Source organism: Anabrus simplex, chromosome 1 (genome assembly GCF_040414725.1).
Source record: "Anabrus simplex isolate iqAnaSimp1 chromosome 1, ASM4041472v1, whole genome shotgun sequence".
Taxonomy (NCBI): domain Eukaryota; kingdom Metazoa; phylum Arthropoda; class Insecta; order Orthoptera; family Tettigoniidae; genus Anabrus; species Anabrus simplex.
Genome location: NC_090265.1, coordinates 1,791,177,600 through 1,791,194,919, shown reverse-complemented (window position 1 = coordinate 1,791,194,919; position 17,320 = coordinate 1,791,177,600). Strand labels below are relative to the sequence as shown.

The 17,320-nt window shown below is 36.7% G+C and overlaps 1 protein-coding gene across 2 annotated transcripts in view; it reads left to right on the top strand.

Annotated features, from left to right (window-relative positions):
- Window positions 1-17,320, top strand: part of LOC136858771 (tubulin polyglutamylase ttll-4) — a 407,488-nt gene that overhangs the window by 287,660 nt on the left and 102,508 nt on the right. For both annotated transcript variants that reach the window (XM_067138563.2, XM_067138562.2), the window contains exon 15: window positions 13,645-13,715. In XM_067138563.2, coding sequence (XP_066994664.2) covers window positions 13,645-13,715 — 71 coding nt within the window. The remainder of the gene's footprint in view (window positions 1-13,644; window positions 13,716-17,320) is intronic.

The following is a 17,320-nucleotide window of genomic DNA, read 5'->3' as shown; positions in this document are numbered from 1 at the left end:
CATTATCGAATGTTTTGGTACTGGGAAATTTACAAGTAGGTAGACACCTGCTTGTAACCCTTCTACTTCACTTCTAGTGGACCTCTCCATGTTGTGGAGGTATTTAGGTTTTTCCTGTTTCGTGTTTATTAGATACTCTCGTGGAAGTATCGACTGCTCTGGAATGTACAGATGCATGTGTGTATTTGTAAGCTACTTGATTACCGTAGACATGTGTGCATGAGAATTTTAAGTTTTAGTTTGTTTTTGGGGTATTTGTAGAAGTATTTTGTTTTTAAATGTAATAATACTGAACAATTGTGGATAGTAATTTACATAGCAACACATTAACATGTAATTATGGATAATTATAGAAACTAACAACATAACAACTTACAGAGCAGAAACTTGGACAGTGACAAAGAAGGATGAGAGCTGAATACAGGCAGCCGAAATGAAGTTGTTGACGAGTGTGATACAGAAGAGTAGAAGAGACAAAATAAGGAATGAGAAAATCGGAGAAGAAATTGGAGTGGAAAAAAATGAATGATAGAATAGAGAAGAGCCGACTAAAATGGTTTGGGCACATAAAGCGAATTAGTGTTGAAAGGATGCCAAAAAAGGTGATGGAAATGTATGGAAGGAGAGGCCGTGGACGAACACGATTGAGATGGAAGGACACAATCCATCGCAGTATTATAGGAAGAAACCTGGACTGGGACACAGTGTTGGAGGAGTGGTAGAAAGACTGAAGAAAGTGGAGAGGAACCATATTTGCCCCTCGCCGGATGATGATGATGATGTAGAAACTGTTCTGCGGCCTTCAAGCTAAAGGTGAACAGCACAACTATTCTAGACGCGAATTTCGATGTCTGGAAACAGGGAAGTGTCCGGAAATTGAGGAAGTGTTTGTGTACATCAATGAAATACATAACAATGGTGGTACCATGCGAACACAACCTTTCCATAACTCAGTTTAGGGCGAGTCGATGGTGGGTTATGAGGTTCATGAGGCGACACAATCTGTCAGTGCAAAGGAGAACAACACTATGTCAAAGGTTGCTGATTAACATGGACAAGATTGTAAATTTTCACCGATTTGTCTTATGTTTGCACCAGGAAACTTCATACTTACTTTCTCAAATCAGTAATGCTGATCAGGTTCCAGGGTTTTTCGATATGTCTCACAACAGCTCTGTTGCCTGTTTTATGAAAATCGGCAGTAGTAAGAAATTAAGATGCATAGCTGACAAAAGAATGTTACCGCCTTTCATAATTTGCAAGAGAAAAATGATGTCTAAACAAATACAGTTTCCCCGTGGAATTCATGTATGAGTGCAACCAAAGGGTTGGATCGTCATAGAACTCATCTAGACTGGGTTAAAACTGTGTGGGATAGAAGACCCGGTGCACTACTGAAACAGCCGAGTCTGCTTATTTTGGATTAACTGTTGTACCCGTGCTTCGCTATGGAATTCTCAGAAAGATTGTCTTTATGATTATCCCAACTGAAGTCAACATGGTCACTACAATGACGCCAGTACAAATGTCGCGATTAAAAGCAATGCTGTCATATGAAATGCTCGATGAAATAAAAAACCGCTCATTTTCTCACCTTTAACGATAAGTACTATACCCTACAGGGCATAAGAAACAATGCATAAACGAACTTATCTGCTTACCTGTTACTAAATAACTGCACCTGCCTAGCTGCAATCAGCAGACGGTCGATTTCTGGGTTCTTGCGACGAGAGTATGGGGGTTAGGAAAATTTACTCTATTACTTTAATTACAGAATGAGGAACTCAGTTATAATTCATCATTTTACTAGACAAAGCATATTTGATTAATCAGATAAACAAGAATTTTTCTTATTACAATCTCTCCATTACAATGGATCGCACTCGTAGTGCGAAGACAACTGCCATAAAGGCGCATATTCATAAGTTACAAAGTTACATCCAGTGAGGACTCATTGCCGGAGAATAGATTCGTGAACCAAACTTGTATTCCTCTTTAAGGAATACCCATCGGACCTATAAAATAAAACGTGATGCCAGAATCAGAACTGTCTCACTTGTGCGTAACCACACCCAGCCTAGGGAATCACCTCCTGAGTTCCCGCGTTCTATATGGCATCACGCCCTTACAGTTGGCGTCATGTTGCGCAATATTATTTCTGTGTTAAATATCACTTAAAAATGACTGAACAGAATGGTACATTTGCTTCCCCACACACCAAAGAAAAATACGAAAAATCTAATTTTTTAATTTTTCTTTACGTCTGGTATTTAACGCTTATGTGGCACTTGTGTCTGTTGATCGTCGGCCACTACCAAGTCTAATTGTTCTTTAGTGTCTATCGACTGTGTTTCACCTGCTTCCGTAAGCTGTACTTTTATGTTAAAAATTAAATAACTGGAGGTTCAACCTATTCAATACTCAAAAGAAAGAAACGTAGCAATCACATTTCTATTTAAATGGGACCGGTTTCGACCTTAGTCTAGGTCATCATCAGCCCATTTAAATAGAAATGTGATTGCTACGTTTCTTTCTTTTGAGTATTGAATAGGTTGAACCTCCAGTTATTTAATTTTTAACATCAATAATTTCAATACGGAACAATGAAATTTTTATCTTTAAATATAAGCTGTACTTTTATGTCAGCAACCTGCATCTTTAACTGCCCTAATTTCATTTCCCATTCCTTCCTCATTTCGGCAAGCTGTGTCCTTATACACACTGTTCCCGCCTTCATTTCCTCACTCACTTCATCAAACTGTGCCTTGATCAGTCCTAATTCCTCCCTCAGCAGCTCAAGAAAACTTTCTAATGTCAGCGACATTTATTATCATGAGAAAACGCCAACCCTTCCAGAGGGAATTTGAGGTCTTTCTCCGCACGTCATCATCACCCTAAATTTCATTAAATTTCTATCCATCAACTTATGCTTTGTCTTATCACATATAAACCACAAAAATAACAGAATGTTGAAACTCAATAAATAACATATTACATAGTCTAATACAAATAACAAGGTACGCATGCCTCAACGGTTTATTTCTTGATCACCTCTCTGAAAGAAATCAACATTGCTATGATTAAGAAAACATTTTATTACCTATTGACACCAATTACATGTACTAATATTCGCTACTACTAACAACGCACAAAAATTTGAACAGATCCACTGGTTCCTCTGTTCATGTACCTCATTTATCAAAGAAAACGCATAACTAATTATCCACTTTCATTCAGACACATTTTATATCCTACATTGGATATTAATAGCGTCTGCATATTATACTCTTGTCATACACAATTTAAGGCAATTTGATATGCTACAGTGGATATTATTATTGTCTCCTATCGATACTCTCGCCACGCGCTATTGGACGACACTTTAATATGCCCAGTAATCCATAACAGCGGCCCATTTACGCTCGGGTGCCACTTGAATATCCCCTACAGGGCATAAGCAACAATGCATCGAACTTGCCTGCTTACCTGTTACTAAATAACTGCACCAGCGTAGCTGCAATCGGCAGATGGTCGATTTCTGGTTTCTTGTGACAAGAGTATGGGGGTTAGAAAAATTTACTCTATTACTTTAATTACGAAATGAGGAACTCTGTTATAATTCATCATTTTACTAGACAAAGCATATTCGATTAATCAGATAAACAAGAATTTTTCTTATTACAATCTATCCATCACAATGGATCGCACTCGTAGTGCAAAGACAACTGCCATAAAGGCGCATATTCATAATTTACAAAGTTACATCCAGTGAAGACTCGGTGCCGGAGAATAGATTGATGAACCAAACTTGTATTTCTCTTTAAGGAATACCCATCAGACCTATAAAATAAAACATGATGCCAGGATCACAACTGTCTCACTTTTCCATAACCACACCCAGCCTAGGGAATCACCTCCTGAGTTCCCGCGCTCTGTATGGCATCACGCCCTTACAGTTGGCGTCATGTTGCGCAATATTATTTCTGCGTTAAATATCACTTAAAAATGACCGAACAGAATGGTACAGTACTACGCTGCCGATCTAACAGTTCAAAGTTCCATAGCTAGAATTACCAGGCCCCAGACAGCTGTGAACACTCCTCTGGCATTGTTCCGTTTAAGTGTGCATACTGCTCATTCCAATCAATGCGACAGAGTAGGGAGTGAATAGCTGGAATACTATGACGAACCAATCAATCAATGCTGATTTGCATTTAGGGCAGTCGCCCAGGTGGCAGATTCCCTATCTGTTGTTTTCCTAGCCTTTTCCTAAATGATTTCAAAGAAATTGGAAATTTATTGAACATCTCCCTTGGTAAGTTATTCCAATCCCTCACTCCCCTTCCTATAAATGAATATTTGCCCCAGTTTGTCCTCTTGAATTCCAACTTTATCTTCATATTGTGATTTTTCCTACTTTTATAAACGCCACTCAAACTTATTCGTCTATTAATGTCATTCCACGCCATCTCTCCGCTGACAGCTCAGAACATACCACTTAGTCGAGCAGCTCTTCTTTCTCTCAGTTCTTCCCAGCCCAAACTTTGCAACATTTTTGTAACGCTACTCTTTTGTCGGAAATCGCCCAGAACAAATCGAACTGCTTTTTTTAAGATTTTTTCCAGTTCTTGTATCAGGTAATCCTGGTGAAGGTCCCATACACTGGAACCATACTCTAGTTGGGGTCTTACCAGAGACTTATATGCCCTCTCCTTTACATCCTTACTACAACCCCTACAGTAAACACCCTCATAACCATGTGCAGAGATCTGTACCCTTTATTTACAATCCCATTTATGTGATTACCCCAATGAAGATCTTTCCTTATATTAACACCCAGATACTTACAATGATCCCCAAAAGGAACTTTCACCCCATCAACGCAGTAATTAAAACTGAGAGGACTTTTCCTATTTGTGAAACTCACAACCTGACTTTTAACCCCGTTTATCAACATACCATTGCCTGCTGTCCACCTCACAACATTTTCGAGGTCACGTTGTAGTTGCTCACAATCTTGTAACTTATTTATCACTCTATGGAGAATAACATCATACGCAAAAAGCCTTACCTTTGATTCCACTCCTTTACTCATAGATTAGGAAACGAAGTCTTAAAGGAAGTAGATGAATATTGTTACTTGGGTAGTAAAGTAACTAACGATGACAGAAGTAAGGAGGACATAAAATGCAGACTAGCACAAACAAGGAAGAGCTTTCTTAAGAAAAGAAATTTGCTCACTTCAAACATTGATATCGGAATTAGAAAGATGTTTTTGAAGACTTTCGTGTGGAGCGTGGCATTGTATGGAAGTGAAACCTGGACGATAACTAGCTCAGAAAGAAAGAGAATAGAAGCTTTTGAAATGTGGTGTTACAGAAGAATGCTGAAGGTGAGATGGATAGATCGAATCACGAATGAAGAGATACTGAATCGAATTGGTCAGAGGAGATCGATTTGGCTGAATTTGAAGAGAAGAAGAGATAGAATGATAGGACACATCTTAAGACACCCTGGACTTGTTCAGTTGGTTTTTGAAGGAAGTGTAGGTGGTAAGAACGGTAGGGGTAGACCAAGGTATGAATATGACAAACAGATTAGAGCAGATGTAGGATGCAATAGTTACGTAGAAATGAAAAGGTTAGCACAGGATAGGGTGGGCTGCATCAAACCAGTCTATGGACTGATGACTCAAACACAACAAACTCATATCATTTATATATATATAAGAAAACATAAAGGTCTGATAATACTGCCTTGAGGAATTCCCCTCTTAATTATTACAGGGTCAGATAAAGCTTCACCTACTCTAATTCTCTGAGATCTGTTTTCTAGAAATATAGCTACCCATTCAGTCACTCTTTTGTCTAGTCCAGTTGCACTCATTTTTGCCAGTGGTCTCCCATTATCCACCGTATCAAATGCTTTAGACAGGTCAATCGCGATACAGTCCATTTGACCTCCTGAATCCAAGATATCTGCTATATCTTGCTGGAATCCTACAAGTTGAGCTTCAGTGGAATAAACTTTCCTAAAACCGACTGCCTTCTATTGAACCCGTTATTAATTTCACAAACATGTCTAATATAATCAGAAAGAATGCCTTTCCAAAGCTTACATACAATGCATGTCAAACTTACTGGCCTGTAATTTTCAGCTTTATGTCTATCACCCTTTCCTTTATACACAGGGGACACTATAGCAACTCTCCATTCATGTGGTAAAGTTCCTTCATGCAAACAATAATCGGATAAGTACATCAGATCTGGTACTATATCCCAACCAATTGTCTTTAGTATATCCCCAGAAATCTGATCAATTCCAGCTGCTTTTCTAGTTTTCAACTTTTGTATCTTATTGTAAATGTCATTGTTATCATATCTAAATTTTAATACTTCTTTAGCCTTAGTCTCCTCCTCTGTCTGGACATTATCCTTATAACCAACAATCTTTACATACTGCTAACTGAATACTTCTGCCTTTTGAAGATCCTCATGAACACACTCCCCTTGTTCATTAATTATTCCTGGAATGTCCTTCTTGGAACCTGTATCTGCCTTAAAATACCTATACACACCCTTCCATTTTTCACTAAAATTTGTATGACTGCCAATTATGCTTGCCATCATGTTATCCTTAGCTGCCTTCTTTGCTATATTCAATTTTCTAGCAAGTTCCTTCAATTTCTCACTACTTCCACAGCCATTTCTAACTTTATTTCTTTCCAGTCTGCACCTCCTTCTTAGTCTCTTTATTTCTCTATTATAGTAAAGTGGGTCTTTACCATTCCTTACCTCCCTTAAAGGTACAAACCTGTTTTCGCATTCTTCAACAATTTCTTTAAACCCATCCCAGAGTGTGTTTACATTTTTATTTATCATTTTCCACCGATCATAGTTACTTTTTAGAAGCTGCCTCATGCCTGCTTTATCAGCCATATGGTACTGCCTAATAGTCCTACTTTTAAGACGTTCCTTTCTATCACATTTATTTTGTAACTACGACAAAAAATCACTAATACCATCTATTACTTCAGTTTCTCTATAGAGCTCATCTGGTTTTATCAGCACCACATCCAGGATATGTTTCCCTCTGGTTGGTTCCATCACTTTCTGAATCAGCTGTCCTTCCCATATTAACTTATTTGCCATTTGTTGGTCATGCTTCCTGTCGTTCGCATTTCCTTCCCAATTGACATCTGGTAAATTCAGATCTCCCGCTACAATCACATTTCCTTCCTTGTCTTCCTACATAGCTGATTATCTTATCAAATAATTCTGAATCCGTGCTACCCTTTCCCGGTCTGTGGCACATATCGATAGTATCAGGAAATTTATGAACCAGAGGAATGGTATACTAAAGAAGAAAGAGTTCTAACTCCTCAGCTACTTCCCGCCAATATTCAATCAGGCTGTTATACTCGGAACGTAGCATTAATCCCATCTGTCGGGGATGAATGGCAGCAGAAGACACAAAGCACATCACAACAAACAATGGTCAATGTAATGTTATTATTGATCACTTTTATGAGCTTTTTATATTGCAGGCCTTCACACTTAGTTTTCTTCCGACTCTGTGATATTAGAGCATCTAATGTAAAGCGAGTCATCCTCCTTTCATGAACCTCTTGTGTTATCATTCAAGCGGTTGTTCATGATTTTTTTCTCATTCTTATAATCATCTTCACAATTTAATCACCATCACCACCAGTCTTATTATAGTCGGTTCAGTAAAACGGAATATAACATGAGTGATCAGAAATTGTTTCTTTATGACTTTTGTTATGTAGTACTTTTCGATATGACCAATAACATAGGTAAAAAAAATTAAATTTTAGCCACATTCCCCTAAAGTACCATTTCAACCAGGGTGAATAAAATCATTAATAGCGTAGACTATAGGTCCTTATTCCCAGACTTTATATACCGATTTTTATTAAATTCTGTTTACTCATTGTCTTGAGGCTTGGCTTTGATATGGACTTAGCAACAAAAATCGAAATTCATGAATATCTCTGTTATCATAGCTGGCACGGTAGAAATGTATAAGACATAAATGATCGGAAATGTAATACTATATAACTTAAGTTACGTAGTATTTATCGATAGGACCAATAATAACACACATATTTGAAAACTACGTTTTAGGCCTTCCCCTAAACTACCATTTCACTCAGCGTGAATACAATTATTTATGGCCTAGATTGTAGCGACTTATTCCCCGACTTTACATACCGATTTTCATAAATTTCTCTTCAGCGCGTACGTATCAAAAATTACGGAAAATTAAAAAGTTCATTTCCTTCTTACCGTGGTCACGACCGATGCAGAAATATCATCCTTCTTAAATTCCGAGCAATGTACAGACAAAACTCTTATTTTATATATAGATAGATTCTGATAACAGGGTGAAGCAATTTCTCACTGAAATTAAGACACAACAGGCATCATTCCCAGTGACCTAACATCTACTTTGCAGCCACTGGACATTAAAAAAATATTTAAAGACCACTTACGTTGATATATGAGTGGATGATGAGTGGCGATCAGCAATTAACATCCGCTGGGAATATTAGGCGTCAATCCTTCGACTTATTATGCTTGTGGGCAATGAAGGATTGCGACCTTATACCACCTGAACTAGCCTCAAAGAGCTTCAAAAAGACTTTCAATCAAAATCTCTTTATTTGCAAATGAGGTGTCTACCTCGGTTGCAAATGGTACACTAAAATACATCATTGTCAAGCACTAAATTTTAAATTAACAAGAGAAGAAGAAAATTTTCCTACAGTACAATATTATACAACTTACACTAACATTTTTTTCCTATTGAATACACAGCTCATCCTTAATAAATTTATATTGTTTACAAAATTCTACTTATAATATCTCCTGTACTTACAAACATAGACAACTCATATACAGTATGTGAAATTTTTCAAATAATACTATACAATAGGTATAAGATTAAAATTTACATTGCATTTAATTACTTATTTATTTTTTACCCATCTTGGAACCTAAGTATCATAACGATCTGCTGCGTCTTAACCAGAGCCCCTTTTGCCGCCGCTTTTCAGAGTTCCTGAAGGGCCTTCACAGCTACTGTAGCGGTCCCAGGGCCCTCAAAGTCCCCACTGTACTTCACCCCTTCAGGCAGTCCCCTACTTCAGCTGTCCAAACTCCATAGACCAGGGGATGGAATTCATTTATTCACACACATTTTTTATTTACAATAACCTGCACTGGTCGAATGCCCTCTAACATTTCATTTATTTTTTCTGTTGCTGTTTATTCTCTTCTTGAATATCTTTATAGATTTTGGAAAAGGATCAAACACTACCCCTGGTAAACTGTTCCACTCCTTCACGCTCTTCCCAATGAATGAAAATTTACCCCAATCGCTTCTGCTAAAATTCCTTCTAATTTTATATTTGTGGTCAGTCCTGCCGATATAATTATTTTCCAACTGAAGCCTCTCATGGAAGCCCTTGCTTATTCTCCTGTATAGGCTCTATATAATCCTGTAAGTCCAGTTTTCTCCCTTCTCTTAAAGTTTCCCTCCCAAGTTCCACTAACATTTCTGATACCTACTTTTTCTCCTGAAATCCCCTGTTACAAATCTTGCTGCTTTCCTCTGCACACTATCTATTTCTTTCATTAGGTATTCTTGGTGAGGATCCCAAACACTGTTTGCATATTCCAATAATGGACGAACCATACTTAAGTAACTTTTCTCTTTTAATTCTTGTTGCATCCTTTAAGTAGCCTCATTATGACATGTAACGATCTGTATGCTTTCCCAACAGTGTCATCAACAGGCCCTTCCAGTGCAAATTACTTTCAAATCTCACACCTAAGTATTTGCACTTGCCACCTTTTGGGATAACTACCTCATCCAAAGTATATTCAAATTCAGTTTTAAAGCTCCTGTTTGTAAAAGTTGTAACAGTTGATTTGCCTCCATTAACCTTCATATTATTTTCTTCAACCCATTGTTGGATACTTTCAAGGTCCCTTTGTAATTCTGAGCAATCCTCAATGTTATTTATTTCCCTATAAACAATTACGTCATCTGCATACAATCTTATTTTCGATGTTATATTGTTCCCTAAATCATTTGCGTATATTAAGAAAAGTAACGGACCGATTATACTACCCTGTGCAATTCCCTTCCAAACTTTCTCTTCCTGTGATACATTATTTCCTACTTTGACTTTCTGAACCCTTGAATTTAGAAATGTTCTTATCCAACGTGTAACCCTTACGTCCAATCCTGTTCCCTCCAATTTCTTTAATAATATTCCATGTTCCACTCTATCAAAGGCTTTGGAAAGATCTATGGCTATGCACTCTAACTGGCCTCCTGAATCCAATTGATCTGATATGTCCTGCTGAAATCCCACCAGTTGTGTCTCACAAGAAAATTTCTTTCTAAATCCATACTGGCTCCTCATGAACCAATTTTTATCATCACATATCCTCTGATGTACTTTGATATTAAACTCTCCAGTATTTTACAAACTATACTGGTCAGGCTGATTGGTCTGTAGTTCTCCAGTTTCCTTTTATCACCCTTTCCTTTATATATTGGTATTATTATAGATTCCTTCCATTCCTTTGGTATTACACTATTATTTATGACATAGTCAAAGAGAAATTTTAAATAAGGCACTATGTACCACCCCATTGTCTTTAATACCTCCCCAGTAATTTGATCACTTCCTGCTGCTTTTCCTTGCTGAAGCCATTGGATTTCTTTGAAAATATCTTCATTTGTGAATGAGAAGCTTCTTGTTTCCCACTGTGTCTTTCCCTCTCTATCTTCTGTTTTGGTTTCCAACTCCTGACAATCTTCTACTGAATCTCTGAATTCCCTACTAAATAGATTTGCTTTCTCAGTATCTGTTAAATAGTTTTCACCCCCTTCTCCCACCATTGTAGGAATTTGGATTCCTTTTCCTTTTTGATTCCTGATATATGATATGTGTGGTCATTACCCTCTTGAAGTATGCCATTCATATAATTCTCTTTTGCTTCCTTTTTCACTCTATTCAGTTCCCTTATTAGCTGTTTTCTAGTTTCTCTACTCTCCCTACCCTCTTTGATTTTCCTGTTTACTATTCTACATTTTTTTTAAATTTTCTTATTTCCCTTGTATAATAAACAGGGTCTGAGGTAATTTTACCCTTCTTAACGGGTACAAATCTCTTCTCTCCTTCCCAAATGATTCCTTTAAATTTAGCCCAAAGTGTATCCACATTACTCCCATCACTTATCCAACAACTGAATTGTGATTTAAGGTAAATCGCAAATTCATCAACTTTTGTTTTTCTGTACAATTTATTGTCTTGTGTGACCCTCTTATTAAGCCTTTTTGGTACCAGCCCTACATCCATTATTACAGCCTTGTGGTCACCTATTCCTTCAATTACCTCAATTTTATCAAGAATTTCCCATGGTTTAACCAAGAATACATCAAGCAAGTTATTGAGACGAGTCAGTTCTTGTACTACTTGTGTAAATCCTCCCTCCCAAATTAACTTATTTGCCAGTTTCTGTTCATGGGCTTCACTTGCAGCTCCATTCCATTCAACTTCAAGCAAGTTTAGATCTCCCCCAATTATTACCATATCATTATTATTGTTTTTATGAGTATAATCTATTATTTTCTCAAATGTTTCCATGTCTCTTTCTTCTCTTCCAGGCCTATTTGTTCCTATAATTCCCACCTCCTTCATCTTATCACAAACTAATTTTATCCCTTATATTTCATCCCTTTATCACAGGTCTAAGTATCTCCATTTTTAGCAAAACCAGCACTACCTGTACACTCAAAATGGTACCAAATTAAACACTTTTCACACTGGATACCATTCTTCACTCGCTTCTTTTTTACACCACACTTGTTCCCGATTATTTGGTAAGAGAACCGAGAGCTATCTTCACTTACATCCTTCACTGATGCCATCTTATGTAAGTGTAAGTAAGACTTGGATTTCGAACACGCTAGACGGATCTGAAGATGACTCAGTTTGGCAGAGTAACAAAGAATCTGATGCTGGTATGAGCAGTGGCGAGGACGATGCATCAGATACTGAAACCAGCGATAGTGACACAGAATATTTTTGACAATTAACCTAATAAGTTCATTTTTATTTTCAGATTGGAGAAATGTTCGCCGAACTTCTGTGAATAAATGATGAGTTTTGATTTGGAGTATTTTAATTCTATTGATGTATATATGTGATTATTACGTGCACCTTAAACTTAATACCAATATAATAATCCGTTATTGGACATTATAAATTTTCCAGCTAACTCATTCTTGGTTGCCTGCGTTTCGCCCCCGTGTGCTAAGTTGGGCTCGTCAGTTGGGACTTAGCACACCTCCCAAGACGCAAGGCTAGTGCCTGGCCAGGCAGGCATCAATTTTTGGAAATGAGACATAGCTCTCATAGTGCATTGGCACTGCTGGTGGCTTCAAGTAGCCTATGCAGTGGCCTCCACGGTATGCACTAGCCTTGCGTCTTGGGAGGTGTGCTAAGTCCCAACTGACGAGCCCAACTTAGCACACAGGGGTGAAACGCAGGCAAACAAGAATGAGTTAGCTGGAAAATTTATAATGTCCAATAACGGATTATTATATTGGTATTATAAATTTACTCATTCAGGACAAATAATTTTAAGTTCCCTATGGGAATCAATATATCATCACCTTAAACTTGTATGATGTACAATTCAGTTATAATTTTTTTTTCAGTAATACAATACTGGTATTAAAGTATTCTTCATGTAATAGTCGCACCCTAGTATTTGTTTCGTAAATGTTGGTATAAAAAGTGCGACAATTATGCGGTGAAATACAGTAGTATCATTTTTTCCACAGACTGTTTACTTGTAGTTGTATTATATCTGACCTCACTTTAGGGTTTTGTTTGAAAGTGAAGATTTTCAGAGTAATTGGGTTCTCATGACAGAAATTCTTGAAGTGTTATTGGATCACTAGCTCACAGTATTGAAGTTTCTTTTTCTATTGCAGTTTAATGTTATTTGCTATGGAATTTAGAATCCTTCCTTATGGTCATTCGTTTTTGTGAAAATAATGTCCTTTGGACAGAATGTAAGTTTCCATTGAATGTCTGATTTCTTTCCCTTTCAACAGAATTATCAGAGGTGGTCAGTATTGTAGCACTATTAATAAAGAGGATTATACTGTGGCGGGAGAGATTTTCTTTCTTGTTAGTGCATGCCCTGTGAAAGGTTGCTTTTGAAGATATTTTCTTCGCCATTATTTCGCAATTAATTTTAATTGTGATTATACAAGTAAAATATGAGATTTATAAGCTGTGATTGTGCATGTAGTCGTAAAAGTAATCTTGGTACTTTAAGCTATTATGTGAATTTTCCATATTTACAGTTAGTCTGGGATACAATTGTTTTATTTTCTTGCCAATTGTTGAAAATCTTGTCTTTGTTGAATTTAGAATTTTCTTACTATCCAAATGAAGAATCGACCTGTGAAAGGATATAATCTACAACAGAATGCATGAGCCACTGTTTGATATCCTGTTATTCAGTATTTATTTCTAGAATTGTGATTTTTATTTAGTCAGACTTAGACTCTGATTTCTTGATGCTTTAGGTATCCGTTTGTTGGAGCTGTCCTGCCGTCAGAAAGCACATCTTACCGTCCCTAGTTTGTCAGGTCCAAAGGTGAGTTTGGTTCTTAATTGATGATACATTGTAATGATTGTGTCATTCCATTGCTTTTTGTTTAAGGAAGAAGTGAATCTGTGTTGTCTATTTCATATCCAGCAAGATTGATCAAAAAAGCAGTCATCACAAGTCCTTGGCTGTATTGGCCATATAGTGTGGGCAGTAGGATAAATATAGTTCTTTGTCCACTGTAAATACAGGTATTATTAGTATGGAGAATGAGAAAGGGGAAAATAGCAACCAATAAGTGAGTTACTTAGTCAAAGTTGCAAGCTACGTGTATCTTACAATCAAAGGAAAACCTCTTACACGCGTGCTCACACACAAAATGTCGCTCTCTCCCTGCCCCTTCTGCCGTCCTGCTTCTTGGCTGAATGCTCAAGTATAGTGGCCTCCTTTCCTGAGGACCCCGGGTTTGATTACCTGACGAGTCAAGGATTATAATTTTAAATGGTTAATTCTCTTCACTCCAGTGAGCAAAAGAATTCCCTTGAGGATCCACCTATTCAATACTTCATATAATATTATTCATTACATATAGTACGCAAACCTTTTCTTGATACCTGAGCTCCCTAGTGCAGAATCGGTAGACCTCTTTTATCTTTGAGATTCTTATTGTCAACCTTTGACACACAAACTATGAATCGCTTATGCATTGCCGTGAGACATCTGGCGTACACTTTACGTACTAGTACTGTTGTTCTTTATACAGCAAAGCCAAACTATAGAATTCATGCTAATAACAAGATTTGCATCGAGAAATGTTACATAAATCAGATCAAAATTTGGATGTATGGCTTTTTAGGCCAAATGTTACATAATGTGTGTATGACACAGTTGTTGGTTTAAGATGATAAAGGTTTGGAAAATTCATATCATATAAATGCTTACAATATAGTGATTATTTTAATGAATTTAATTTGGATTAAAATAATTACTATATTGTAAGCATTTATAGCAAATTTCAATACGGGTCTAATCATGAGATTAATTACATGTAAAATTCATATCAATCGATCATATTATTGATTCAATTCAGATTTCATTTCCATTCAGTTTTCAGTATTACCGGAACTGGGAGAGTTCCCTCCTTACTCCTCACCCCCGTAAAACTTGGTATCAAGAAAAGGTTCACATACTATACACATTTATTTAAAAAATTAAAATTAAAAAGATTAAAATTAAGAGGATTCTTAAGCCATAAAACAAATTTTCAGACCTTATAAAGGTTATTTGACACAATGTGGTTGCCCTTGTCTGAATACATGAATTGAAATACAATGCAGATCATTATAACAATTCAATGTAGATAAAAATGTTTCGATGCAGTCAGTAGCTTATCACACATCTCTTGTAATAACTTGTGATATTTAGAAGGATGTTTCTATAGGAAAGATTTGGAAAACAGATATAAATTTTGAGATAAGTTAGTTTAACTCTCCCTCTTACTTCCTCTCTTGCAGCTGACTCTAAATGACGTGCCTTGTCTTGCTGGCTATTGCCACTTGCCTTGTATTGTCAAACTCTTTTTTAAAAATATGGATTATTTTAAATGATGATTCTGTGTGAATTTTTTAATGATCTGCATTGTATTTTAGTTCATGTATGTTCCACGGAAAAGAGCAACCTCATTGTGTCAAATAACCTTTATAAGGGACAGAACATTTGTTTTATAGCTTAAGAATTGTTAACAATTTTAATCTCAAAACTTTTATTATGCAGCTGAATAATGCCTTAAAATTAAGGCAAAACGTGTACCATAATTTGATTTTTTAATAAATGTGTATGTGATCAACAAGATTATATGAAGTATTGAATAGGTGGACCCTCAAGGGAATTCTTTTGCTCATTGGAGTACAGTAATATATTGTTCAATACGGACCAAAATCTCGAAATTTAAAACGTAATAATTCTCTTCATTTGGAAACTGGATGTTTGTGCTGTCCCCAACAATCCTGCAACTCGCACGCCATACACAACACTGTCTTCAACCACAATAACAAGCAGTTTTCCATACCTGCGAAATGCTGCCCACCCTTACAAGGGCTAACAGTAGCCACATGAAATTATGATTATTACTTCCTTGCTAAAGTAAATTCTTCTTTCTCTAATTTTATTTTCTTTCCCCAGTTTGTTTTTATTGCCTGTCGGCACTCTTAATTTGACAGTTCCTCTGTTTTAAATATGAAACAGCATTAAGATATTTGGTAATACTATCAAAGAGGGAACTGTCTTTTGCAGTTATCGTCTGTGAACTCAGAACTGGCATAACATGGCCAGGATATGGTTTTGAAGTATAGTCTTCTGTTTTTTGTAGTAAATTTTTGGTTAGGATATTTTAATACTGTATTTCTGCATCATGTCCCTACATCCTCTTACTGTTCACCATGAACTTAATTGGGTTTTTTCTGAATTACATAATTAATTCAGGTGTCAGTAGTTATGGAATCAGTATTGTGTAAGAACTTCTCTGGCTTGTAAGAGTACAGCATCTCTCAATGCCCTATAATATCCTGATATCTGTAAGTGCAAGATCATGGGTGCAAATAAACCTATGCAATATTCGGCGGAATCTATAGGTGGGCCGGTACAAGGTTGCACTTGACAGTTGTAGTTCATGTTGGCACTACTACAAAAAATAATTGAAGTGCATCACCCGTCAATCAGAATGACCAATCCATTACTTATGTCAGATACAGTTATGCGTTTTATACATATTAGTTTGTATTTTATTTTGTATAGTGCATATAACCTTTTATTTACTTACAAAAACATAAGCATTTTTTTTTTAAATGTAATGTTTACCAGGCAAGTTGGGCGTGCGATTAGGAGCGTGCAGCTGTGAGCTTGCATCTGGGAGATAGTGGGTTCAAACCCCAGTGTTAGCAGCCCTGAAGATGGTTTTCCATGGTTTCCCTAATTAAGGCCACGGCCGCTTCCTTCCCATTCCTGGGCCTTTCCTATCCCATCGTCCCCGTAAGACCTATCTGTGTCAGTGCGGCGTAAAACAAATAGCAAAATGTAATGTTTAACCCGTGAGGACTCGCGCGTGGTCTTAAGGACCACAATTACGCTTAAGTGAAATATCACTTTAAAATGGGCTGAATATTGACTTATTGCTTTTTATAATGTTTTGTTTTAGGCTTCTTTTCATGCTTTTATGATATTTTAATAATATTGTCTTATTTGCCATTACAACACACAACATAAAATTAAGTAGCATAAGCTACATCATGAAACAACACAAATTAGATTAATCAGTATACAAACTAAATTAACAATGCTACTTAAATTAAACAATTTCTCAAATTAAAATGGACATAAGAAATGAAATATATTGAAAAGAAATGCTATATAAAACTGAAATTTTCCGGACCAGATAAGGAAATATCTTTACATAGTACAACATACCGTGTCGTCAAGGTAATATTAACAGGGGAATAACCAAAAAACTCCTCTTAGTCCTCTTCTTCAGATTTTCCTTCCACAGTAAGCACACATTCCTCGATACTGCGGTTCTGTTTCAGCCAGTCTCGGTTCATTGCTGATCCCTAGAAATTCCTGGATCCTCATTTTGATGCCCCGGGGAATGCATGCCAGTG